Source organism: Halyomorpha halys, unplaced genomic scaffold, assembly GCF_000696795.3.
Source record: "Halyomorpha halys isolate HHAL.00 unplaced genomic scaffold, Hhal_1.1 Scaffold901.1, whole genome shotgun sequence".
Taxonomy (NCBI): Eukaryota; Metazoa; Arthropoda; class Insecta; order Hemiptera; family Pentatomidae; genus Halyomorpha; species Halyomorpha halys.
The window spans coordinates 561,304-585,947 of record NW_027106556.1 but is presented as its reverse complement, the minus strand read 5'-3'; the positions used below and the strand labels follow the sequence as shown (position 1 = coordinate 585,947).

Genomic DNA, 24,644 nt, shown 5'->3' with positions numbered 1-24,644 from the left:
GGTTGTGGAAAAATATTCTAAAATCTTATTGTTTAAAAAAATCAAACAGTTTGAAAGTATTTTTTATTTTATAACCTTTTTTTTATTATTATTTTTATTTGCAGGAGTTTCACTTATCCCCTTTTTATTATTTTTTAACATCTCCTTGGTTTATGACGTTGATGAGGTATTCCTTTGCAAGCCTTTTCCATCAATGGGCAAAAAATACTGCACCGAAACCTAAAATAGGAATCAGTAAAAAGCTTTATAAAGCCATAGTACTGCATTTTATTTATAACTTATTTAGCATTTTTCCAATATTTTTTTTTTTTTCAATTATATAAATCTTACCATAAAGATAAATCACAGATCATACACCACAAATCAAAGCTGTGCAACACCCATAAGGTGAAAAGGAATGCCACTAGATCAGGTAAACAAATAATATTTTCAGGGTCAAGCCAATCGTAAATATAACTTGATAAAAAGCTTTCTTCTAACTTGCAACAAAGAAAAAAATTAAAAGAAATAACTCAAAATTAGAAACTTGTCTCAATAATTACATTAATATGAATAATAATATCTACTATAACAAAACTTTATCTACAAATTTACTGTAACAAAATTATTATTTTACATGATAAAGGATGCCCATTCATACAACCAAGCAATATTGGGTTAAATATAAATAAAATTGTATTTAATGCATTAATTTTCAAAAATATTGAGTGATTTTAGTTGAAAATTTAAACAAACAAAAATATAAATATATAAAAATGAAAAATATAACGGTAATATTAGTTTAGCAACAGATTTTCTTTTTAGTCTTGTGTTAAATAGTGGATTTGTTATAGTAGGCAACTTCTTTTACTCTTCTGAAATCATTTTACTGAAATATATGCATTTGTGGTAATACAAGTTGTATCAAGGGAAGAAGCAGCAACTATTGGAGCATGGTGATGGTGTTTATTTTTGTGTAGTGGAGGTAATTGATTATTCTCTTCTTAAATGAATTTCGAATTCTTCCCAGTTTTGTATAATTGGTTGAACATGTCAAACTTCAAACAGATGTTAAGTGAATTGAGGATGAATAACTGAGGATTTATTCAAATTAATTTATTTTGGTTGCTTACTTTTGATTTTTTATTAAAATATAGGAATATTTTTAAAATGTAGTGATATGTGCATCTGTCTTAAAATATTGTTTTTGTTTCATTCCTTTTTATCATACAATTATTGTTATTTCTAGTCCTTTTTGAACTATCGTAAATATTTCTAGGGGGGAAGAAAAAAAGAGAAAATTATGCTAGGAGAATCAGAGCCCAGAGCTACACCCTCGATATTAATACAGGTAGTACTACTTCACAATTGCTCCACAGGCAAATCAGCAGGTCCATCCTTTTAGAAACCCAAAACATGTATTAGGTCTTACCACAAATAAAACATAATTTGTCTCATTACGGTCCTCCTCCCCCCCCCCAACATTTGGTCGGTGACTGTTAAGAAGGTCAAAATACCAGACTTAATCGTCTTTAATCACCCTTTTCCCTGTCCCTTATTCATTACTGTTACTTTTCAAGGTTTTCTGACACAACAATTCAAATGAACTTCTGGCATATTTTTAATTCTGAAACACTCTCTAGGCATTTTTATTTGATTGGGAAGCTAATATTCATTTAAAAATGTTGGATGAACTGGGACAGTAACACTCTTTACTTTTTCCCTTTTTTTTTAATATAAAAGATGGTGCAGAAACTCACTAGAGCTTGAGGCGAAATCTAAATTAAATCGTACCTCAACTGGAAGTGTCTTTTTTCAGGCATGGGACACCAAAAAGAAAATATTTGTGAGAATGCTCCTTAATCGCCCCATTATATTAATTAACGCCTATTTAAGTATTATTGATGAACATTTGCTTAAGACTGGCTTTATATTTAAAAACATAAATTAACAAAAACTAACATTATTGATAATTACTTTTATCAAACTTAAGCTAAGCCACAATAAATTTACTTCACCATAAACTTTTAAAAAAAATATTCAGTTCAATTCTTAAGGCTGAGATCTGATATATACCCAGATATCAAATTAAGGCAACCTGTGTTCCTTCAATTTGGTCAAGATGAAACTCATTCGAAGAATCAACTAAAGGAGTTGTTTTTTTGGCTCAGGTCTTCCAGCCCCAGAATGGGAATGTCAAGGTTTATTTCTCGGGGCCGGCAAAAAATAAATATTGATCAGCCCAGGGGATCGATCCTACAGCCTTCTGAACCAAGCGCTCTGGGACCCTCGCCCCAACCCGCTTAGCTATCAGGTCCTCAACTAAAGGAGTTATGTTCCCTCCCAAATAAAACTACTTTTTTAAAAAAAATTAAATCACTTTTTTTTATTACAAATAGGAATCTACAGCTTACATATTTTACAGCAATGGCAACCATGGTATTTAAGAATAATACTATCTGCTTCCAAATAGTATCTAAAATGAAATTAGCAAAGATAGTGACAGCGAAAATCTGAAACAAATTATTTTTATTATTATTACAAATATAATTTTAGATATTTATTTTAGGCACAAAAAAAAGAAGTAATTAAATCATTTTTATCAATAGTAAATTATACTTAAAGATATTTCAAGGTGATGTTCAGGTAAAAAGACCAGGAAATATTACTATAGTGCGTTCATAAAATCCTATGAACCATTTAAAAACCTAAACAAATTTCTTTTTCAGTAAATAATATCTATCAGACAATAAGGGGAGTTACTGATTGGCAGGTCAAATAATAATGAATAGTATTGTGTGATGAACAAAGATTAGTACCTCCTAGTGACCAAATGTAATTCAGAAAAATTCACCATAAATATGTATTCTGCTCTAAAGATTAGTTATACTGTTTATTATACCCTAAGTTATTTACATCTTGACAATACCAGTTTATTTGTTAAAAATAATTGCTACATTTACTGAGTAACCACTCAAAAAATAAAACAAATAAAATCCAAGTTTTAACGAAGCTTTAATTGAGTTTGAAATCTGATGAAATATTTTGTATGAGAAAAAATATTTATAGTGCTCTTTAAATTATCAAAATACATACATCATAAAACCACTTAAAAGGCTTGTAGAAAGAAAGACATCTGGGCTCTAAATTGATGTTGGTCAACCATATGCTAATGGCAATAAGAAACAAGAATGAAGCCGTATCCTTATTAACATTCTTTTGACCTAAAATTTGCATTTTTGCAAAGTGGTAGAACACAACCAACGCAATGTTGAGCACTACCTTAAGCCAGTTAGCCTTACATGACTTAGTGTATGCTGAATCTGGTAGCTTTAAAAAAACAAAGTTTTTGTCATATGCATATTTATCTAGCTTCAAGTCCCCTCCTTTCATGATGGTGAGTGAAACTTATCATTGAATTTCCATCTATTAAATTTATCTAATGCACAGGTTAAAAATAAAACCAATGGATGTATCAGTCTCATTCTTCAATTTTGAGGGTAAAACATGTGATCAACAATTTGTTATTAAAATTTATTTTTTTTATTTTCTATGTTTTTCATTAAATTTAAGTGTTTATAATAGCTTAACATTTTTTTTTTAGAAACAAAAATGTGTTTAAGAAAGTGCTAAAAAATAAACAGGAATTCACTTTGTTGGAACAAAAAATATTAGTGTCTTAACCTTTACCAAAGTCAATAATATATATGTTTATACCCATAGATATGATAGGCTAAAACTGTGTCATACATAATTGTTTTTTTAATAGAACACAATCCTGAAAGTGTTGGCAAAATTAAAATAGTTCATTAGTGAAGGGCCAAGAAAATACAAATTCATCAAAATTTTGATCTTCAGAATAGTGAACTGACATAACTTAGTAATGTTCTAAATCAAGTATCTTGTACGTTAGTGTGTGAAATACAATTACAGCGAATAATGTTACAGTACATTAAACCTCACTAGAACAGAACTTTAATTTTAATATAATTTATTGAAAATTAAATTAAGTGTAGGGATTATTTCCCTTTACAATTAATTATTATACATCTCAAAACAAATCAAGCGAATTTTGAATTAATGAAATAACAATAAATGAAAAAGAATTTGGTATTGCTTCATTTCCATAGGTTTTTAGAAAGGTGTACCCTTACTAATTTATTCTTTTCTTAATTTAAGTCTACATTTTTCTTTTAACTAGATTGCTGCCTACAATTATATTGGACAAAAAACAGAACTTTTTTTTTTAATTTAAAAATAAGACAAAAATTTCTAATACTAAGCAGTGAAGTTTTATCCACTTTCTAGCTCATGGTCTTGCAAATAAGAACCCTAATTTTTCTAAGAATGTATGTTTTACTTTAAACCCACATTTTGATGGAAGTTCATTTCTGTTCACTGAATTGTTAACACTACAGTTTCCTTGGTGTCCATCTCTAGAAATGTCATCCATGATTAGGGCAGAAGTAACATTTGACCCCATATGCCAGAAATGACTAGGGAGAGGAAAAAATGTGAAGTAACACTGTAACCAAATTAAGCACATATCAATGAATCAGAAACAGAATATGAAATAACTGATAAGGTTCTTAAACTTAATCCTGATATCAACGGTAATAAGGAAGAAAAAACTAAATGGACATCCCACCATTAACTCATACATTCAGTGTGACACAGCTATTAAACAAGTTCATAATGTGACACAATGGTTTTACCTCAAAATAATGAAAAAACAAAAAGTTTTAAGATTATTTTTCAGTCAAAATTGAAAAAGAAAATATTGATCTGAATATTTTGTATTATATCTACGGTCATCATATGTATTACTGCAAGGGGACTTATGGTCTCTACCCTAACAAATGTTCACAGACAACATAGAGCTAATACAAATTGTCATTTTTTAAAAATTATTATACAAATTACACCATTTCACATATTGTCATTTTTAATTTGTTTTATTTTATTTTCAGTTGCATTTTATTTATTTTTAAACAACTCACTCCTCATTTAGTGTTTTTTTTTTTCTTTTTCGGCCAAGACTCCCATTGGAGTCCTATACTGCCTAACCAATCTTGGGTATCCTATCTCCATCACATAGCTTTTGCAAGGCTTCTCAGCACATGATGGTGTTAGAACTGCTGGTGTCCACCAGGCACCTCATTCCAGCTAGCTCTATTATAGGCAGACCGCCGCTCTTTTCTCTCACATTATAATTCAGCAGTGTGCGATCGCCTCTCCGCTGACAACCTCTTCAGATGTCTCACGTCTTCCTCTCTCCATTCTCCTCCGTTCCCTCGCTTCCATCCTCTTGTTTCTACCTTCTCCTCTAGACTACCTCGGTTCCTTGGCTCCTCGACTTCTTCTTCGGTCTCTGATGCTCCTGAATCTTGCAAAGATTCATCTGAACATCTACTGAACCTACGGTGGATTCTCCGTATCTGTTGCGCGTTGATCTCCATTGGTTCGCCCCGGCCCACATCTCTTCTTCGGTACAAATATGGGCACTGTTTGGCTATGTGCCCCTCATTGCCATATTCAAAGCACCTCGTGCACGGGCAACGCGCCACTAAATGTCTAATTGTACCACATCTATGACACTTGCGGTCCTCCCGCCGACTATTGTTTCTGGGTTTAACTAGGCTTCTTCTATTTTCTTGGTCCATAGCTCTCTCTCTTCAACCATTCCCGTGTTCTCTCCTACTCCAAGGGTTGGCATGTTTCTTGGCCATTGATATTCTATCTGAGTCCACCCTGGTTCTTCTACTTCCATTCGGCCCTCTACATCTCTAGCGCTCGCTTCTATGAGATCTAGGGCTATTTCCATAAACGAGCGCTCTCGGAAATCCTTCCTTCTTCCCTAGCTCCTTTGCCAACTGTATCTTTAGCACAAGGGATAAGAATTGCATCCGTCCCTCTACCTGAATTGTTTCCATCATTTCGCTCAGCTTATCTTGAATTCTGTTAAACCGAGCCAGGAGTTCCGCGGTATTGCCCACTAGACTGTTTCGGTTTCTTTGTCTCTCGGATCATCATAAATATGTCTTCCTCTGGGGCCCACCGTCCTCCTCCAAACGCCTTCTTTAATCTTTCCTTGATAACTCTCCAAGGGGGCTCTTCGTCAGCCTGAATTTGATTTAGGATGCTCCTCTTGACCGCTGTTTTTAAAGCCTCTGCATCTTCACTATCGAGTAGACTTTCGATATACTTTGCTTCAATTCGGCTTATTAGTCGGTCACCCCCTTTAATGAAGTGGCTCAATTCTCCTGTTTCCCCGGTAAATCGTTCGAGGTTAGAAACGGCCTTCAAGTCTTGGGCAGTTGCTGTGCGTACTTTTACCCACTCAAGTGTTGTGGTGTGGGCTCCCGCTAGAGAAACTTCCAGTAGTGAGACAAGCTCCAGGGGTGGAGGAGTCACCTCAATGGGTGGTGGGTTTTGAACCCTATTTTGATTTAAAGCTTCCAAGTTCAAGACTGCTTGTCTAACGATACCGGTGCCATTAGCAGCCATTATTTTTTAAAAAATGAGAGAATAGAAAAAAAAAAATCTTTAAAGTAAATATTACTCCGGTATTTAAACTCCCAGGTTTTGGCACCAGTTAAGTATTGGCAAAAGCAAAATGTCAAAAAAGAGAAGAAAGAATAAGATCTAACACGCTATAACTGCTGTAAAATAGTAGCTTTATTGTGTTTGCTACATCTCTTATATACCCTCGATCAGCTGACATCGAAATAATAGCTCCATAAAGTTTTTGTACATTATCATCTGAATTAAGTAATTTATTAGTGTTTGGTGGCAATAATTTATTTTCAAAACTTTTTATTTCCTATTTACATGGTGTATACTACAATTGGTTATAATAAAGATTGGCTAAAATGACCAAATATGCCTGGTCCCTGGGAGGTTATTAAGAGCGATATCTAGTGTATTTAGGAAATTTGAACATTCAACTAAGTAATGGTAACACCCTTATGTTGAACAGGTAAAATAAAAGGAACAACTTGATTTTAGAAAAAAAATTTATTTCCCGAAGGATCACATTAAAAAACAAATTTATTTTTTAGCAGTAGTTGCAGCTTCATCTTCCCTCTGGTATGACTGTAAAATTTCTTGTTTCTTCAAAGTAATCCTCTCTTCTCGCCGTTTCTTTGCTTCTTTAACCTTTTGCCTCCTGGCTTCAGCTTGATCACTGAACACAAAAATAACACATTACCTCATAGAATAAACAAAAATTAAACATAGGGGACCTACTCATAGAAAATCAACATAATAAAATTTAATTTGGTAATCTTTCTTCATTTTAAGATTTAAAACTAAAATAAAAAAACCAACTACATCCAGTGTGTCAATAAATTCTTGTGATTACATTAGTTTTACTAGTGGATTATGGCAAAGTGAAAGAAGTTTTTCCACATTAGAGCTGACATCCCACCCTAAACTCATTCTCGCGAGAGAATAAAGCTCAAAGTTCAATCAATAATCAAAACTGAACATCGTAACCCATTGAAGTTATTGATGAAACTAGACAACTTTTTGTTCCATCAAATCAATCCAAAACTTCATCCAGATAAATCCTACCTTAACGGTATCAGGGCATTTTAATAACTGTTGTAATGGAGAGGGGTGTTTAGTAGAAATCTGTTTATTATCAATTTTTGGGCTTCTTATCAAGTTTGGGGGAAATATCATTGAACTTTAAATGTTTACATTAATAAATGAGGAGAGAGCAGACATAATTTTTTTTCTTTACTCCTCATAGTTCAAATTTTATATCGACAAAGTTATTGATAAAATAATATAAATTAAATACCTAACTGTACTTATTTCTTAACAATGATTTAAATCCATGACTACTGGAGATAAACTACATTAAAATGATCCTTGGAGGTCATTCACAACCATTGTTCTGTCATATTTGCTGCCAGTAAAAACTGTATGATAGTTGCCCTGAGTGTATTTACTGCCAATGCAATTAGCAAGTATATCTGTTGTGGCAGTATTATTACACTAGGTCTGGCATGATAGTTGACAGTAAAACAGTTGCTGCAATGGTAGTAAACTAGCTCTGTGTACAGAAGGTTATGTCCAGTATTTAAGGATTTTAAACATTCCAGAAATTTCTTTATTCAATGAACAAGCATTTCAAGAAATAAACACAGGTAGTTATTTAAATTAGATTGTTTTATCAAATAATTGCTTTGAAAAATAACAGAAGATATTCTATACTCTTGGGTATATGCAGTGCTGCCCTGCTTTATCTTTAGCATTGGCTTTTTCTTTCTGCCCTCCATATTGTTTAATTTTTATTTATCTATGAGTATATACCCTAGGGTATATACATTACTTTTAGAAAAGAAAGGAGGATTCATTAACAAGGAGGGAAAAAAAAGTTATGATAAAACTTACCGAAGCATTTTAGACCTAGCTTTTTCGGCCTTCTTCTTATGAATAAATTCCATAAGTACACGCTTGTTTTTGAAAACATTACCTGAAAAATATAAGACATAATAATTGATCATATATGAATTGTAACGAAATCTTAACATTTTGTCATTGATGTAATTAAAAGATATATATGTGTGTGTATTAATATATTAAAAAACCAGATTGTTTTATCTTTGTTAGGAAACAACAAAATAAAAGAGAACCCCCTTAAGATATAATGTAGTTCAATAGAAATGATTTAATAAGAAACAAATCTCTATACCTTTTGCTTTCATATATAAGTCGTGGTACATTTGCCTATCAATTTTTTTGGCTTCTCTGTATTTCTTCAGTAACCGCCTAAGAACCCTCATTCTGTTCACCCACAAAACCTAAGAAATAGAAATAATCAATAATAACTGCTGTAAATTTAAACTGTAAAAAGTATAAAACAAAATGGCTCACCTTCGCTGGCATTCTTGCATTTGCAGTACCTTTCCTTTTACCGAAACCACAATGCCTACCTTTCCTCCTGGCTTCAGTATTCTTACGTACACGGGCTCTGGAATGCACGGCAACAGGTTTCTTGATAATAAAACCATCTTTGATTAACTTTCGGATGTTCTGCCCTGTTGAAAAAAGAAGTGGGCTACTTAATAACAACATTTCTAAACTTATAACATTAATACACTATAAAATTCAAATAATGCTTACTTGAGTTGGTATTGGCTATTTCATTAATTTCATTGGGGTCTAACCAAACCTTTTTTTTACCGCATCTCATAACAGAGGCAGCTAGCCTCTTCTGTAACTTCAATGAACTAAAAACATAAGAAGAATAAGATATAAATACTGTGAGATATTTATATAATTACTTTTAAGTTAATTGTGTAATTCTTATCCCTATTCAGAACAGATAGTATATATAGACAATATAGTACAGATAGCACTATACGTACATGACAAGAAAAAAAATTTGCACTTTAAAGTAGATTAACAAACATCAAAGTAATAAAGTCCCACCATAAACCTTGAAAGTAAAAAGCAGCAGAAATGCAGAATAAATCCAAATATTTGAAGTATTAGGAGGAAATTAGAAATACAAATAGCCAGACAGGTGCTGTTAAAATCTATACAATTTTAGTGCTTTGTTTTATACATATATAGATGGATTTTGTTCAATATAAGGATAATTATACATCAGTGTTAAATAAAATATTTTGTAAAATTTGTAACTTAATTCCTTTATTAACTCTTTTAGTGCAGTACTCAATATATTGTTGTCCGTGGTTTTTTTTTTTTTTTTTTGCAAAAAATTGCCTATGGCAGTGTATTGTATATTGATACGATAAAACATATAGAATATATCAGATAGGAAGAAGTCAGCATATATTTCGTATATTAAAAAATAGCTTGCGCAATTACAACATGATTACAACATTCAACACCAGGTATGATATTATATTATTATTCGGCACTAAAAGGGATAATCTCTGAATGTTAAGTATGACTTCCTCAACATAAGAGGTTGGGAATTACTACTCTTGAATAAGTGTTCTGGAGAAATATAAGACATCAGGGACAGCTTACACCTCTGGAGATGAATACAAAATTGAGAATACATTTTAAATACTTAAATGCATATGGACATAACAAATACTGATTATTTAAATGTTTGAAATTGATTTTAAAACTTGTAACATGTTCACAGATTTTCTTTGTTCCCTAACAATATATATCCACTATGAACTTTCTGTCAGATATTATTACAAATTCAACCAAAACTAACAAGGATTCCTCATTGGTGAAAACATGTCCTCCTAAGACGCTTTGGGGATATGTTTACTCCTTAAGTCAATGAAAGCCCATAGTAGTAATATATTAAATGGAATTTTATTATTGATAATATCTAGGACACCATATACAGAATAACAGTTCACTTGACCCTATAGTATGCAAGACAAGGTGTATAGCATCACATCAAATCTGTCTAAGAACTTATCTTAAGCACCCATTTTTAAACTCATGGACCAGAAAAATTAACAAATTCTAAATAATCAGTATCAATAAGACTGAACAATATCAACATTTGAGCTTCATAACATAAAGTATTATAACAGAGTAGTGATAGTAATAAATATTTAATAATAAAAAAAAGTATAATTAATAAAATCCGTGGTGTGAATTCTCTTTAATGATTTGCTATATCATTGCGGATTGTAACCAACACAATTATAATTAATGCTTTGAATGGATCACACCAATTGACCTCCACTAGCCCAAAAGAGATAATCAATCCTCCAACAGACCTCTTCAGCTAAGGTACATGCATACATGCATACACGTACACAACTTTATTGAGTGACAATGACCAACAACAATGTATAACCATTTCCCTATTGCCTATCAATGAATACACATCCACCCATTATGACGCAGAGTCAGTTGTAAACTACAATAAAAAAACAATGTCAGTAAAATACAATTACCAAGTAAAATGGATTAAAGCCTGAATAAATTCAATCCACTAATGTTTGAACAGAAAAACTTTCATTACAAAATGAACTAATTTTGTTTGAACAAAAAATTCTTCACGATATAACACCGAAACACATGCAGATTCACAGCAATGTAAAGAAAAATATGCTAAACAAGAATATTAACTTACTAGATCAAAAACCAAAGTGGTCAAGAAATATAAAGTACTTTTAGGTACTAAATTTTTTAGAACTAAGAAATGTTAATATTTACTGTATCACGTAGACATTTCACTGCTTAAGCCATTGATAAGAGTCTAAATTCATTCTACACTTAAAACAAAGCAAAGGGACAATTGCCTACTTAAATTACCTGTCCAAAAACGTCACTTAAAACAAACTTAGACATACTCTACATTAAGAATTTCTCTTATCAATATGAAAAACAACTGCAATTATTGATTTTACAGAATAAAAGAAATATTAGGGGAGAATAAACTGATTAATAACGTCGACATTCCTAACTAGTGGAAATTATATGGTAGCATGTGCTTTGCGTAAGGTTATGTTAGCTATTTGAATTCATTAACTACAACAAAAACATTAGTTATTGGGTACGCTAATTACGCTTATTACGTATATATTATTTTATATACGGTATATAAGACAAAGTTTAAATTAAATGTAAAATTTATAACAAATATATCAATATAATCGGCTACAGTACCTCATGGTAATCCCTAAGTTCCACACTGAAAGAAAACAACATGGAGACCATAGATAACTAGATATACAATTGTCTATTTAAAAATTCCAAGTCAGTTTTCATTTCAAAATACATAGTTGGTTCAAATGGAAATATCTTTTTTAATTTCTTATAATTTTTATTTTTTTTTAATTACTTTTATATTTTTAGTTTTTTAAATATATCTTTCGTATATACATACATTGCATACGTAATCAAATTTCTTACCATAATTTAGTTCCATAACTGAAAAAGTCTTAAATATGGGATTACTTAGGAATTAAGTATAAACCATACGAAAATGACAACAAAAGGTAATAATTGTAATGCTTCTCCAATATTGTACAATTTTAAAAAAGACTGAGATAACGTCAAGTCCTAAAAAAGCTCGGGGAATATTTACCTTCCCAATTTAGATTTATTTAAAACATTTTGTGCAATTCTTCAATGTGTTTTTGTTATTTAGTATAATTTTCTTCTTTTTCATGCCATAGTGATGGAAGGACATAAGGTAATTTTGTTTCTTTTTAAATTTATATAGACTTCAAAGTATTTATCTTTCATTCAGTGGGTTTTAATAGATTTAATCAAGACTGACCCAGGATTGTGATTTTGAATGATTTCTAAATTAATACTCAAATAAAATACATCTAATATTGCTTTTTTTTAAGTAATGATATTTTTTGGTGAAATGAGTTTCTCCTTCTTAAGAATCATTCAAACTTACAATTCTTTTTTGGTTTGTGTATTATTGTGTCTCTTTGTTGTTTATGTTTTACTTACTCCTATGTGATATCATATTTGTCATGTTAACAGGTTAAATGGAATACAAATGTACCATATGAAGATCTAGTTAAACAATGCCCCTTTTTATCCCAACGAGCATCTTTACCTCTTGAAAAGAAATTCAGTGACGATATTAAGATACCTGAGGCTCACATTAGTAAGTCTAAAAAGAAAAGGTTAAAAAAGAAACTAAAAGCTATTTCTTCGAATAATACAGACTCCATTCAGAAAAATCTTGAGCCAGAGGTAGATGCAGAGGAAGGAGAAATGGCTTTAAATTCTAAAGGCTCATCATCTGGCAAGGCTGATATCAAACAGGAAAAAGGAATAGAAAAGTCAAAAAGAGTTAATGATGTGGTCGATGGAGAAGTTTCATTCTCTCATCCAAAATTTAGTGGTGAAAGTTTTTTTTTAGAAAAAGAATCCAAGGAAAAAATTAAGCAACAAAAAAAGAAAGATGTCAAGAGTGACAGTGGTTCAGTTGCAAAACAAGGAAAATCTGCGACCCCTAAAATAGCATTGCAAGGAAACAATTCAGTCCAGCAAAAAGTAGGAGATAGTTTATTTGTTGAAGGTCCGATTACTGTTCCTCCTTCAAAAAAAAGTGATCTTGATATTTCTAAAGATGATACCTCTATATCAAAAGCTCAAACTAAAAGTAGTGAGAAGACCAGGGAAGAAATTGTAGCCCAACGTGAAGCAAAAAAAAAGTCTAAACAATTGAAGAAGCAAAAGGAAGTAGATGTCAGTCAAGAAACAGTTGTTGAAAAGCAATCTCCAAAAATTAATAATGATAGCTGCGCCTCTAATATATTGAATATAGACAATGCTTCTCTCATAGTGTCTTCAAATCAAGTGAGTAGTATCCCTGACAAGTCGAGAGAAGTAGTTATGGCTGAAAGAGAAGCAAAGAAAAAAGCAAAACTGTTAGCAAAACAAAAAAAGGTTGATAAAAGTCAAGACACTGATTCTGAAAAAACAGTGGTTGACTCTAAACAGCTTAATTCTGAAAGTATTTCTTCTTTACACCAAAATAAATCTGAAATTAAAAATAATATTCAAACTGGTGTTAAAAATATTAAGGCTACGGATAACAAGGCAGAGAGTGAAAAAAGCAAATCACAATTGCGAGCTGAAAGGCGTGCCCTGCAGGTATTTTTAAATAGTTGTTAGTTTGATGAATTAAGTAATCATATTATGTTTATTCATTCACTTTTGTCGTTTGTTTTTCAAGGAGACTCAGAGAGCTGCAAAAGAAGCAGAAAAAAAACAGAAAAAAGGTACTTCTGAAAACAAAGAAAACCAAGTTATTAATGTAGCAGAAAAACCTGTTCTGATTAAAGAAATTTCAGTAAGTTTAGTTTCATTAACTAATAACATAAGTTTTCATATAAATTCAACCTGTTTTTTTTAACTATGTAAATGAAGAAAGTTTCAGTTAAATGGAAGTGTCATTTTTTTCTTTGCTTGTTCATTATCAAAGCTTTGTATTTCTCAAGAGTCAAAAATTTAGGTTTTAAAAATCTAATAACCAATTTTGTCTTATGCCTGTTAATTGTCAAAGCCAAATAACAGGCAAAACTCCCATTACCATTGGGTATATAATTTACAAGGAATGTGTGATTTGGGTCCTTGATGGTTCCATATAAATTTTATTGAATTTCATCTACTACTCACTCTTACCGATGTGCAACCTATATTTTGGAAATGGTTCGTCCGATTTGGTTTAAATTTGGAGGAAAGTTGGGGGATTAATGTGGAAAAGATCCAGCATCAATTTTATCAAACATCCTCAACTAGTTTTGCACATCCACGAATATACTTCTCTTTGCATATCTATTTCTCCAAAATAGCTCATCTTATAGATTTTATTCTGAAACAATGAATTATTAGCTTTTAAATAAAGGTCATTATGTACTAAATGAGAATCCTTAATTTAATTTTTTTGGAGGAAGAGGAGAAGATGGTCGAGTAGATAAAAGATTATTTATTTGTGCTGACCTTTCAACCTGATTTTCAGATCTTCATCAGGACATTCTGGCTACACTGGTGTGTAGACTATGTTTTAATGATACTTAAGTCAACCTAAAACATAAACATTAGCTCTAGTTCTATAACTAACACAAAGACAATTCTGTTTGTATCATTTCTTTTTTCTTAGTATACAATTTTATATATGCAATTACTGTTTGGTACTGATGATCAATTTTGTTTTATACTGTAAAAAAAAATTAAGTATAATTCAATAGTTCTTCATAGTTTTCCATATGATAAATACAGTATTTTGTAGGAATGCTAAATTCTGAACTCATTCTTTTTCTACTGTACCTACAGTAGGCCCTATGTAATCCGACATTCATCAATCTCATGCACTTATTTAATCAGGCTATCTTGGGGAGTCCCGATTTCTGGAACACCAAACTTTCTTGCTAGTTCATAATGTAAATTTTTACAAACACATTAATTAACTTGAGGATAAAAGTCAACAATTTGATTTTTAGAACTTAGTACACTCCTGAAAATATTTCAGATGATTTTACTAATCTAATTAGTATCAATGACTATTCCTGTTAAAAAACTCAGTTTGTTGCATTAGAACACTGATGATACGTAAAATGGTGATTTTTCATCTTTAGTTAATCCAATCTATTAGCCATTCTTACCTACCCCTGGTCCCATCGAGCTAGGATTAGCTAAATTCTACTATATTTCAATTAAATAACTGAAGATTGTTGTTATTAACATTAACTGTAGCATTTGAGATTATCATAATGCATTATCACCATTTTTAATTAAAAGAGGTACATTTTCTAGACTCCCTGAAGTTTTTGTTCGATTTTATTTATTAACAGATAAGTGAGAGTAACTATATTCTTTCCTAATATTTATATTTTTCTTTTGGTTTTTTTTTTTTTAAGAGAGAACCTAAAACTTCATCAAAGGGTAAAATTGTTTCTCAGCAGAGAATAAAGCTTTTTAGTCATTTACATCTTGGACAGAAACCTTCACAGGCTCCACTAAATCCGTTTGTACCTGTTTATAAATCTTAATTTAATTTTTATTTGTATGTGGAAAATCAGTATTAATGAGTTCAAATTTTAGGAATATTCATCCATCAGTTGTTGAACTCGGGATTAAGTATTCTTCCCGAATCATTAGTGGATCAAATGCAAGGTGTGTTGCTCTTTTGAACTGCTTAAAGGAGGTGAATTTATCTTATTTGAATAATACTTTAGATAATGTTATTTACAATTGTTTTAAATTTTTAATGTATGTTTTTTTTTTTCCAGGTCATTAATGATTACAGTACACCAGCTGAAAAAGAATTTTCTCGTGGCTTGGAATCAAAATTAGGTGAACTTACTAATTACCTTAATCAATATCGACCGTTTGCAGTCTCTATGACAAATGCTTTGAGGCATATCAAGTCACATCTTACTCAGCTTCCTAACAATGTTTCAGATGATGAGGTACGAAAATATTTTATTCTAGTTTAAACAAATCCTCACTTTTCCATTTATTTTGTGAATACTCCATTGTCCATAGCACTTTCCAAATGTGAGGCTGTGTATTCTTTGAAACAATAATACCCAGAGGTCCTGTAACCTCGGGACAACTAGCCTCCTGAGATTCCTAGGAGGTAGAGTGGAACATGGGGATGTTGTTGGAAACGGATTGTTATGAAGGAAAAACAGGGTAAGGACATGATTCTCTCCAAAGGGTAGTGAGAAAAATCAAGAGCCCATATGGGCAGGCTCGCTGGGGTCCCTGAAGTAGATGAGAAGTTTAAACAAATCAAAAGATGAACTCAGAATGAAATAGTCTCTTAGAAGAGGACAATGTCCATTTTTTTTTTATCATAAATTTTTCTTTTTGTAAAGGTATTGAAAAGTAATTTTCACAATTATAAAATTATTTTATGTTAAAGTGTTGGGTAGTTCAGTGATTAAGGAGCTGTGCTCCTATATCATGAGACTGGATTCGAGTCCAGCTGTGACAGATTATTATTTATTTTATTGGGGCATGCAGCCTCTATACTCTAAAAAGTGAGTACCCTTAATTTGTGGAAAACTTGGTATTGAAGGTGATCCTCATCCAGACCATATATTTCAAAAGTGCCACAAAATTAATATTAACAAAGACAGGAATCTAACCTGTACAACTAGTGATATAGCTGTTTTAGTAGTACAACTCATTTTTTATGTGTATTAAAGTAATTCTATTCAGTCATAAAAATGCCATAATTGAAAATTATATTTACTGAATGGTTATTTAAAACTAACAATTCTACTTCAAAATGGAGCACATACATTTCAAAACTAGATATAAAAAAATAACATGTTATATTCCATAACCTATCCTATTCTTCACAAAATATTGGTGAATAATATATTTATTAAACAGAGGCTATGGGTATTTAAAAAATCATTCTATAGTTTAATGGTTATCATTATTACAGTAAATACCCTCTTATATGGCTTAGTGTTAACATGTTGGCTGAATCATTTATATTCTGTTTAACTGAGAGTTAGGTTTAGGGTGTCCCAACATATCTTCTAGAGAATCCTACGGGTTCAATTCCTCTTTTGGCCAGCTAATTTTATTTTATGGCATTCCTTTAAAATGTGTTGTGTCATTCTCTTTCTGTTACCTTCTTATTTTTACCCCTACCTTTTAATGTCTGGCATGTGGGGTGGTTATCATACCAGTTGCCTGCCTATTCTGACCAAAGTTTTTGTTATGTGGAGCCATTATAAAATAAAAGTAAACTTCGCTGCCCAGAATCGAACCGGCTCAGCTTTAGACTCGCCCTTTCTTTTATCTACAGGCATCTTAGCTACCTCTCTACCTACTATGGGATTGGCAGTAAAAAACAATCTCACATGACAAAAAAGTCCTCCCATCCAATAAAAATATCAATTCTTTAGTGACACCAGATTTTGGTTGTAATATATTCTAAATGAAACTTTATTTGAATACAAATGATTTTAAAGAGTAAGTTTTTATTGATTTTTTAAATAACTTTATGTTTTAGGCAAAAAGAAAGCTTTTTGATGTTATTGACACATTTATCAGAGAACAAATCGATGTTGCTGGGGAAGCAATATGTGAGTCTGTAAAAAATAAAATCACAAATGGAGATGTAATTCTAATTTATTCATGGTAAACAAAAAATTTTAATATATATATATTTTCGTGTTGAGATGAAATTTTATGGTTTTAATGTTGATATCTACAAACTAAGATAAATATTTTTATTTATTTATTTTTTATGTTGCATCTCTGACGACATACATAAAGTTGAGAATTTTCAGGACTCATTAGGATTTTTTTATTTAGAGGTAGAGTCTGTAATGAACACACTTTATCTCAGTAGAAAAGGATATTTGACTAGCTATTGAAACTGACCAGTTTGTTTCAGTACTAAATAAATTGGACCTTTATTTAAAAAATATTAATAATGCCTTCCTCTGACAGCTGCTGTACACCAGAATTAATTAAATTAAATTAATTTCTAATATTAGAAATCATGTTAGTTTTACTTGATAGTGGTCATACTTGATGATTTTTACTTGAACATTGATAACAACATTACATTAAAATCCCTCAGTGCTGATTGCAGGTTTAAAAAATAATCTGATAAGTGAACAATATACTAAAATTCTGACATATCAGTTCCTTCCTAGATCATGTCTCGCCATCTCTTTAGTGAATCAATTTTTTTTTTCTTCCTTGCTTTTCAGTTAGAATGCATTATTGTTCCATGATGTTCTTGCGATCAAATCTGAAGGATGCTATACCACAATCCACAAATATAGAAACTGGTAGGCGATTTATAATGATAATTCTTTACTACTCAGCCTACCATTACTGTATTAAAAAATGTTTTAAGTTTCACTTTCTACAAATACTATTAATTATGGATGCCTTTTGAGAGCTAAGAAGACATAAGTTTAATACAAGTAAACAAAATTTTGGAAATTTAAACATTACTGGTATTGATAAAATATGGTATTATTTATCTTAGAAATTTAAATTAGCAACACATTCAAATATCTTTTTAAGGACCTAAAACACACATTTTCCAAGATATGCTCGATTGAGTAAAAATAAGAATTGCCTTTAGGTACACGCACATCAATACTTTCTTTTTGTATTTACATTTTTTCTCATAATTAATTGTGAAAAGGTGCATATAAATGTACACTATAGACACTCTTCAAAACTAATAACCATTTACCAGGTTCATCATATCACTGCTTTGCTTTGATTTTCACAGTTTTATCTGTTGTTATAATTCACAATATTCTAGAGTTCTTGTTGTGCCTTTCCCTAATACCTTTGTCTTCAGGGATATTCTGCAACATGTTTTTGTTATATTTAAAAAACCATCATTAGGCTTATTTTGATTTAATGAATATGTTTAAATTTTTATCAATATAATAGTTCTATAATTATATCATTATGTGTTTCAGTTCATCTCTCCTTTATCGAATTCTCGCAGAAAGTCACAGAAGTGGGCGTGAATTTAGTATTATTGTTGTTGATGGTGGGCCTTGGTTTGAAGGGCAAGAGATGCTTCGGAGATTAGTTGAAGCTGGCCTCAAATGTTCTTATGTACAAATTTCTGCTCTAAGTTTCATAGTGAGACAGGTACATGCACAAAGTTGACCTTATATACATTTATACAAGTGTAATTTAAAGTGGAACTATTATATAAAAGATATATAGGGAGATGGTCAGGGTTGCGGTCAAAAGAGAAACAAAAATAGTTTACAACTATTTATTTTCCAACGTTTCGCCCCCCTTTGCAGGGCTTCATCAGGGCTAAAAAGATACAAAATGAAACTCTGTTAAGATAAAATGATATAAATAAAAATACAAAGATACAATGAAAAGAATAAAAAAAAAAAAACAAGTAACAAAGGCAAGAGCAATAGTTTCATACAAAAATACGTAAAATATAAAGCTAAAAAAGTACAGGAGATGTATATAAAACAAAAACAATACGGGAAAAAAAAAATATATATATAAATATACTGAGATAAAATAAACGTCATGAAAGAATAATAAAAAAAAATAATAATAATAATAATGAAAAAAATGACAATAAATGAGTAGAGAGCCATATAGAACAACATACCTGTCCAAATAAATAAGTTGAACAGACAGAAACGCGTAAGAGTGGGGACCACCTCCTCCCCACTCTTGCGCGGACCATGTAACGGCTTTTAAAACGATTTCAAATACGTCGCGTATACAGGAAGTAGTATTAAAGATTTGACGAAAAATAAAAAATGATAAGAGAAAATAAAGAATGATACGGTACATGAGTAATTACATGATAATAATAATAACTAAGTAAAATTAGAATGACAAATATTGTTACAAATAATGGTTAAAAATTTAATGGTACTAGGTATATAATTTTAATTTTCATCCATACCTATACCTCAAAACGTGCTGGATAGATTAAGATAACTGAGTTAAAATTTTAACTAATTTTAATAGATTTTAACCCGGATAAAACTAGGAGGAATGTTAAAGGGGGAGGGGGTAAGTGTAAAAATGGTCCAGGTTTCAGATCAAATTTTACAACTTCCTTGACTTGTAAATGAGCGAAAGTATTTTTCAGCACCTCGATGTTCTGTAAAAAAGGGAAATTCAACAAATTGAGTATTTTTTAAAATTAATGGTTATTTTTTAATTGAATAATCGTTGATATTAACTGGTTTAATTATATGGAAGGCAATCAGTTATATCTAAAAAAAAAAAATTACAAAGAAAAGTAAGAATAATAAATAAACAATGATAACAACTGAGTATTTATATATCATGAAAAAATAATCGTAGTTCTACATTAATAATAGTAATAGTAAAGATAACAGGAGTAACATGAATAACATCAAGTGAAATAAGGTAATTTAACAATCAGAAGTGAAAGTTTACAAAATAAAATGAAAATATATATAAAAGTACAAGGTGTGATATAGAAAAAAGTACATAAAAAATTAAAAATAAGAAATAAAGTATAGAAAATAAGTGAAAGAATGTGATGGTAATGAATAGTGATGATAGTGATAAGTGAAAGAAGTTAATAGAAACATGTGAAATAAGAGTATACAAAAAACAAAACAAAGTAAATGTGAAGTTAATAAAACATAGATGAATAATTAAGGTAAATGCAATGATAGGTAATATAAGTGATAAAGAGAAAATGTTTGGTGATGATAATAAAAAGAGTGTAAAATTAATGAGTCTTAATTAAGTTTAATATATGGCTGTATGTATGCGAGATACAGTTTTTATCGATTTTGTGGTTAACTGGAAGGGGTTCAAGATGGATATAAATGGATTCTGAGATGAGTCTCTTTTGGTAATTAGGAACAGTGGCTAAATTTTATTTATATCATTTTATGTTAACAGAGTTTCATTTTGTATCTTTTTAGCCCTGATGAAGCCCTGCAAAGTGGGGCGAAACGTTGGAAAATAAATAGTTGTAAACTATTTTTGTTTCTGTTTTGACCGCAACCCTGACCATCTCCCTATATATCTATTTTTACGGTCAACTATACATACATATATATTATATAAAAGGTTGCTATTATACAAACCCTTTTACATTTCTAACCACTAATCGTAGAAAACTTCTGAACCTATTTTTAACTACATTATCTTGGTTTAGAAATAGTAAAATCTACCGACATATACAGTTAACATAAATAAACATGAAGAGTTTGTTTGAATAAAATTTCAGAAACTAATAGTCCGGTTTGAAAAATTAGTTTATGCATTAGATTAGCTATTTTCTGAGGGAGGAAACTAATATCCTAATTTATTGCATTATGCTACAAAAAAAATAGGAATGGAGCAGCAACCATAAATGTGAACCAATCTGGAAACCTTATTATTAACTCAACTTCATACCTGTGAAAACAGGTTTCTAAAATAACTTTATTAGGTAAATTGATGTAACAGGATTTATTGGGTGTCAGAAGTCTTGTAGTGAAAGTGCTTTGACTATTTGGTATAGGAAAAAAAAATTAAAATTTTGACAAAAAATATCATTTTGATGCTAGCAAGGGACAAAACTCTAAATATAACACCCAGAAGTCCTATAGATGTATTTTTTCTCTTGTAATACATTTCTGAAATACAAGGGATTATTCACCCTACTAATATTAGTTCTAATTCTCAAAGTCCTTTATTTATGAGAGTTATGGGTGAGAAACAACAACAGAAGATGGTAGTATTAACTAAATTTATTAGCAAATAAACACAGTATTTTACTATTTTTTTTTTAAAATATAAAGAACTAGAAATTCTAGTAAGACAAATTTAGTAATCATAATAATTTACATTTAATTTTAATTAAATTTAATATACAGTTTGTTTCATTTATATTTTGACGATAAATAATAGTCAATTTTTTTCATCCCTAATTTTCTTGCAGTGTTAATTATGTAACTTATTGATTTGGTTTTCAGCTTTAAAAGCTGCTTGAAGTAAATTTAGGATTACAAGTTAAGTTTAATTTAATTTATTAATTTTTTTTTAGAGTTTTTAACCTTAATTTAATTTTTAATATTTGCAGGCTACAAAAGTGTTTATCGGTGCCCATGCCTTACTAGCCAATGGTTGTGTCATGTCTCGGGCTGGTTCTGCCCTTGTAGCCTTGGCTGCTCATGCTTACAGTGTCCCTGTTCTCGTTTGCTGTGAAACCTACAAATTTTGTGAGAGGGTACAGACTGATGCTTTTGTATATAATGAGTTAGGTAAGTAATGTTGAAATCTACGTTAAAAATTGAAATTTTATTTCTGTTAATACTATTGTCAATCATTTATTTTTTACTTACATTTTAGTGTCCTATTAGTGTTATAACTCTTAGTATGTCAAATTTTTTAAGCGTTGTCCTGATTTTGCATTGATGTGTCTACGAAGAATATCAGAATTAAAGTTTCAGTATTGAACAAATATTTTCCTTCCTCCTCACCCCATATTAATAGCCAACTTAATATGTCAGAGCCATAATTTATGAACTTTGTTGAAGCAATATTTTAATAAAATAGGCTCACTTTTTTTATATATTTATAATAATAAATTATTTGTTAGTTTATGAAGCAATCCCCATACAAATAGAGTTAGCCTGTAAAGTACATGATTTAACAATCATTGTAATAATAATTAAATAATAATAACAACAATCAACAGACTATTAGATTATTATATAAGCTCATAACAAAACAGTATACCTAAATAAATGGTAAAGTAAAAATCTTTTATATAATTCAATTATTTATAAATTAAATAATAATAGCCTATAAAATTATTATATAAGCCAATAATAAACGGTATATCCAAACTGGAATTTCTACATTAGTTTTATAAATATACATATATTTATATAATTTGCAACTTAAAATTGATAAATTGGTTCTAGGAAGCCCTGATGATTTAGCGAAGGAAGATATGAGGCTGAGTGATTGGAATTCGCTTACATTCCTTACTCCGTTGAGCATAGTTTACGACATAACCCCACCCGACCTGGTGACAGCGGTCGTGACAGAGATCGCCATACTCCCATGCACAAGTGTACCAGTCATATTGAGAGTTAAACCTTCAGACTTAGTATCATAATTGTTTGTACTAGCTGATGACTTTTATGTTTATTTAATTTTGTTGTAATATCTGATTTCTGTTTGTTTCTTATTTTATATTTTAATTTTTTTTTTCCTTATAAATATATGTGTATATATATTTATGTAATTGAATAATGTTGATATTTTATTTTATTTTAAATAAGTTAAATCTGTTGGCGGTTTAATAAATTTTTAATATAATTTACTAATATATGATGTCTTTCTTCAATCCTTAAGAGTTTTGTACTAGAAAAATCTTTTTTTTTTTTTTTTAATTAAATTTATAAACATCAGTTTTAAATATTTCATTTAAAAAAAAAGGTTTTATTTTTCAAAGTACAGTAGACTGCTAATGTTTTGCTTCCAAGTTATTTGGCATTGTGTATTTTTAAAAATTGTAATGCCTTATTAGAGGGTTTATATATTTTGTACAGCTATCTCTAATTGAATCTACCTGTGCATTTATTAAGTGTTCTACAGTTTTAGTTCAAGCACACTAAATGTTAGAAAACAAAATAATTGAAGACACTTTATGGTCCAGGTTGGTGATTGAGTGGTCACATGTTGGCAGACATTTTTGATATGTGGTGCAAGTTAATAGAGAAAAGGCTAGCAAACTTTGTAGAAGAAATGGTTGGTCACTATAAAATTACATACTTGAAAAATAAGATGGTCTTGTTCTGTATTGCTATAGTAGAGAAACATTATAATTTATAATATATATATTGTCTGATTTCAGTTTATAGAAGCTCATCACTAAGCTTCTATAAACTGAAATCAGATAATTAGCTGTCAAACGCTTGTCATATACCTTTGGGTCAATCCTTTTCTGTTTTTCACCCAAGTTATTTATTCTATACTCGACTTTTACAATGTCATGTATGTGTTTTATCTTTAGTATTCTCGCATATTCAGTTTAATTATTAGTTGTTTTTGGGTAAGTGATTTCATATAATTTTTTGGTTCTGTTTAGTAAATATACAGTGGAATAAACAAATAATTTGTTCCACAGTAAAAGTGAACTGTGAGAGGCTAGAAAAGGATTCTGTCCCAGGAAACTAACTACTTCATCAAGATCTCCTAGCACTATGACCTAGCTCTCTCTCCTGTACTCAAGGTTAATTTGTGTTATCAAAACAGACTTATTAGTTTCTAGGTGCAATATTCACCGTTCTGTTACACATGAACATTATTTGTGATTTATTTCTTAAATTATAAAAGAAACCTTTGTAGGTTTTACTGCATTATCAATACAAAACAATAAGTGGCATCGAGGAAAAAATTTTTTTTTTATCCTACACTTATATAAAATAATTGATTATTTTGTTGAATATGCTTCTTTTTTTTTTTTAGCACAGATTGGTTAGATGTATGAAGGATAGAACAGAAAAATAAATCTAGTGTGGCAGGTTTCATACTGAAATATAAAGTGTCCTAGAATATTTTATTTTTTAGCTGTCTGTTTTGGTCTTTGAATCTAAAAGAAATAATATTAACAAACTGTTTTAAATAAGTAACAATACGATAGCATAATAATATCGAATAATAATAACATCGAACTGACTAATGGATTCAGTTTTAACATTTATCGTACT

The 24,644-nt window shown here is 30.3% G+C and overlaps 3 protein-coding genes across 4 annotated transcripts; 1 reads left to right on the top strand and 2 right to left on the bottom strand.

Moving 5' to 3' along the window:
- Window positions 1-49: 49 nt before the first annotated feature.
- Window positions 50-3,505, bottom strand: LOC106686980 (uncharacterized). Of its 2 annotated transcripts, none has more exons than XR_010842749.1 (4): window positions 3,076-3,505; window positions 2,394-2,492; window positions 331-475; window positions 50-219 (listed from the first exon to the last, which is right to left on the bottom strand). XR_010842749.1 is itself a non-coding variant. In XM_014430601.2 (4 exons), the coding sequence occupies exons 1-4, from the start codon at window positions 3,370-3,372 to the stop codon at window positions 135-137; spliced, it is 630 nt and encodes a 209-aa protein (XP_014286087.1). In that variant the 5' UTR covers window positions 3,373-3,504; the 3' UTR covers window positions 50-134. The 2 variants fall into 2 exon arrangements, 1 of the variants encoding a protein (XP_014286087.1); XM_014430601.2 differs by having other exon boundaries at window positions 331-479; window positions 3,076-3,504.
- Window positions 3,506-6,977: 3,472 nt separating this feature from the next.
- Window positions 6,978-11,744, bottom strand: RpL19 (ribosomal protein L19). The gene is made up of 6 exons (XM_014430632.3): window positions 11,605-11,744; window positions 9,115-9,221; window positions 8,866-9,029; window positions 8,684-8,792; window positions 8,383-8,464; window positions 6,978-7,165 (listed from the first exon to the last, which is right to left on the bottom strand). The coding sequence occupies exons 1-6, from the start codon at window positions 11,607-11,609 to the stop codon at window positions 7,030-7,032; spliced, it is 603 nt and encodes a 200-aa protein (XP_014286118.1). The 5' UTR covers window positions 11,610-11,744; the 3' UTR covers window positions 6,978-7,029.
- Window positions 11,745-11,981: 237 nt separating this feature from the next.
- On the top strand, window positions 11,982-23,262 carry eIF2Bdelta (eukaryotic translation initiation factor 2B subunit delta). The gene is made up of 10 exons (XM_014430624.3): window positions 11,982-12,133; window positions 12,439-13,560; window positions 13,643-13,759; window positions 15,327-15,433; window positions 15,511-15,613; window positions 15,699-15,878; window positions 17,444-17,571; window positions 18,885-19,062; window positions 22,004-22,184; window positions 22,851-23,262. The coding sequence occupies exons 1-10, from the start codon at window positions 12,119-12,121 to the stop codon at window positions 23,045-23,047; spliced, it is 2,328 nt and encodes a 775-aa protein (XP_014286110.1). The 5' UTR covers window positions 11,982-12,118; the 3' UTR covers window positions 23,048-23,262.
- The last annotated feature ends 1,382 nt before the right edge of the window (window positions 23,263-24,644 follow it).

Coding starts and splice junctions, on each gene's coding strand:
- LOC106686980 (XM_014430601.2), bottom strand. CDS start 3,372: ATGAAAGGAGGGGACTTGAAGCTAGATAAATATGCATATGACAAAAAC. Junction 2,493..3,075: donor CTTTTAAGTGGTTTTATGAT/GTATGTATTTTG, acceptor AATTTGTTTCAG/ATTTTCGCTGTCACTATCTT. Junction 480..2,393: donor TTGCCATTGCTGTAAAATAT/GTAAGCTGTAGA, acceptor CTTTGTTGCAAG/TTAGAAGAAAGCTTTTTATC.
- RpL19 (XM_014430632.3), bottom strand. Junction 8,465..8,683: donor CTTATATATGAAAGCAAAAG/GTATAGAGATTT, acceptor TATATTTTTCAG/GTAATGTTTTCAAAAACAAG. Junction 7,166..8,382: donor GCTAGGTCTAAAATGCTTCG/GTAAGTTTTATC, acceptor TTTTGTGTTCAG/TGATCAAGCTGAAGCCAGGA.
- eIF2Bdelta (XM_014430624.3), top strand. Junction 15,434..15,510: donor TCACAGGCTCCACTAAATCC/GTTTGTACCTGT, acceptor TTCAAATTTTAG/GAATATTCATCCATCAGTTG. Junction 22,185..22,850: donor TTTTGTATATAATGAGTTAG/GTAAGTAATGTT, acceptor AATTGGTTCTAG/GAAGCCCTGATGATTTAGCG.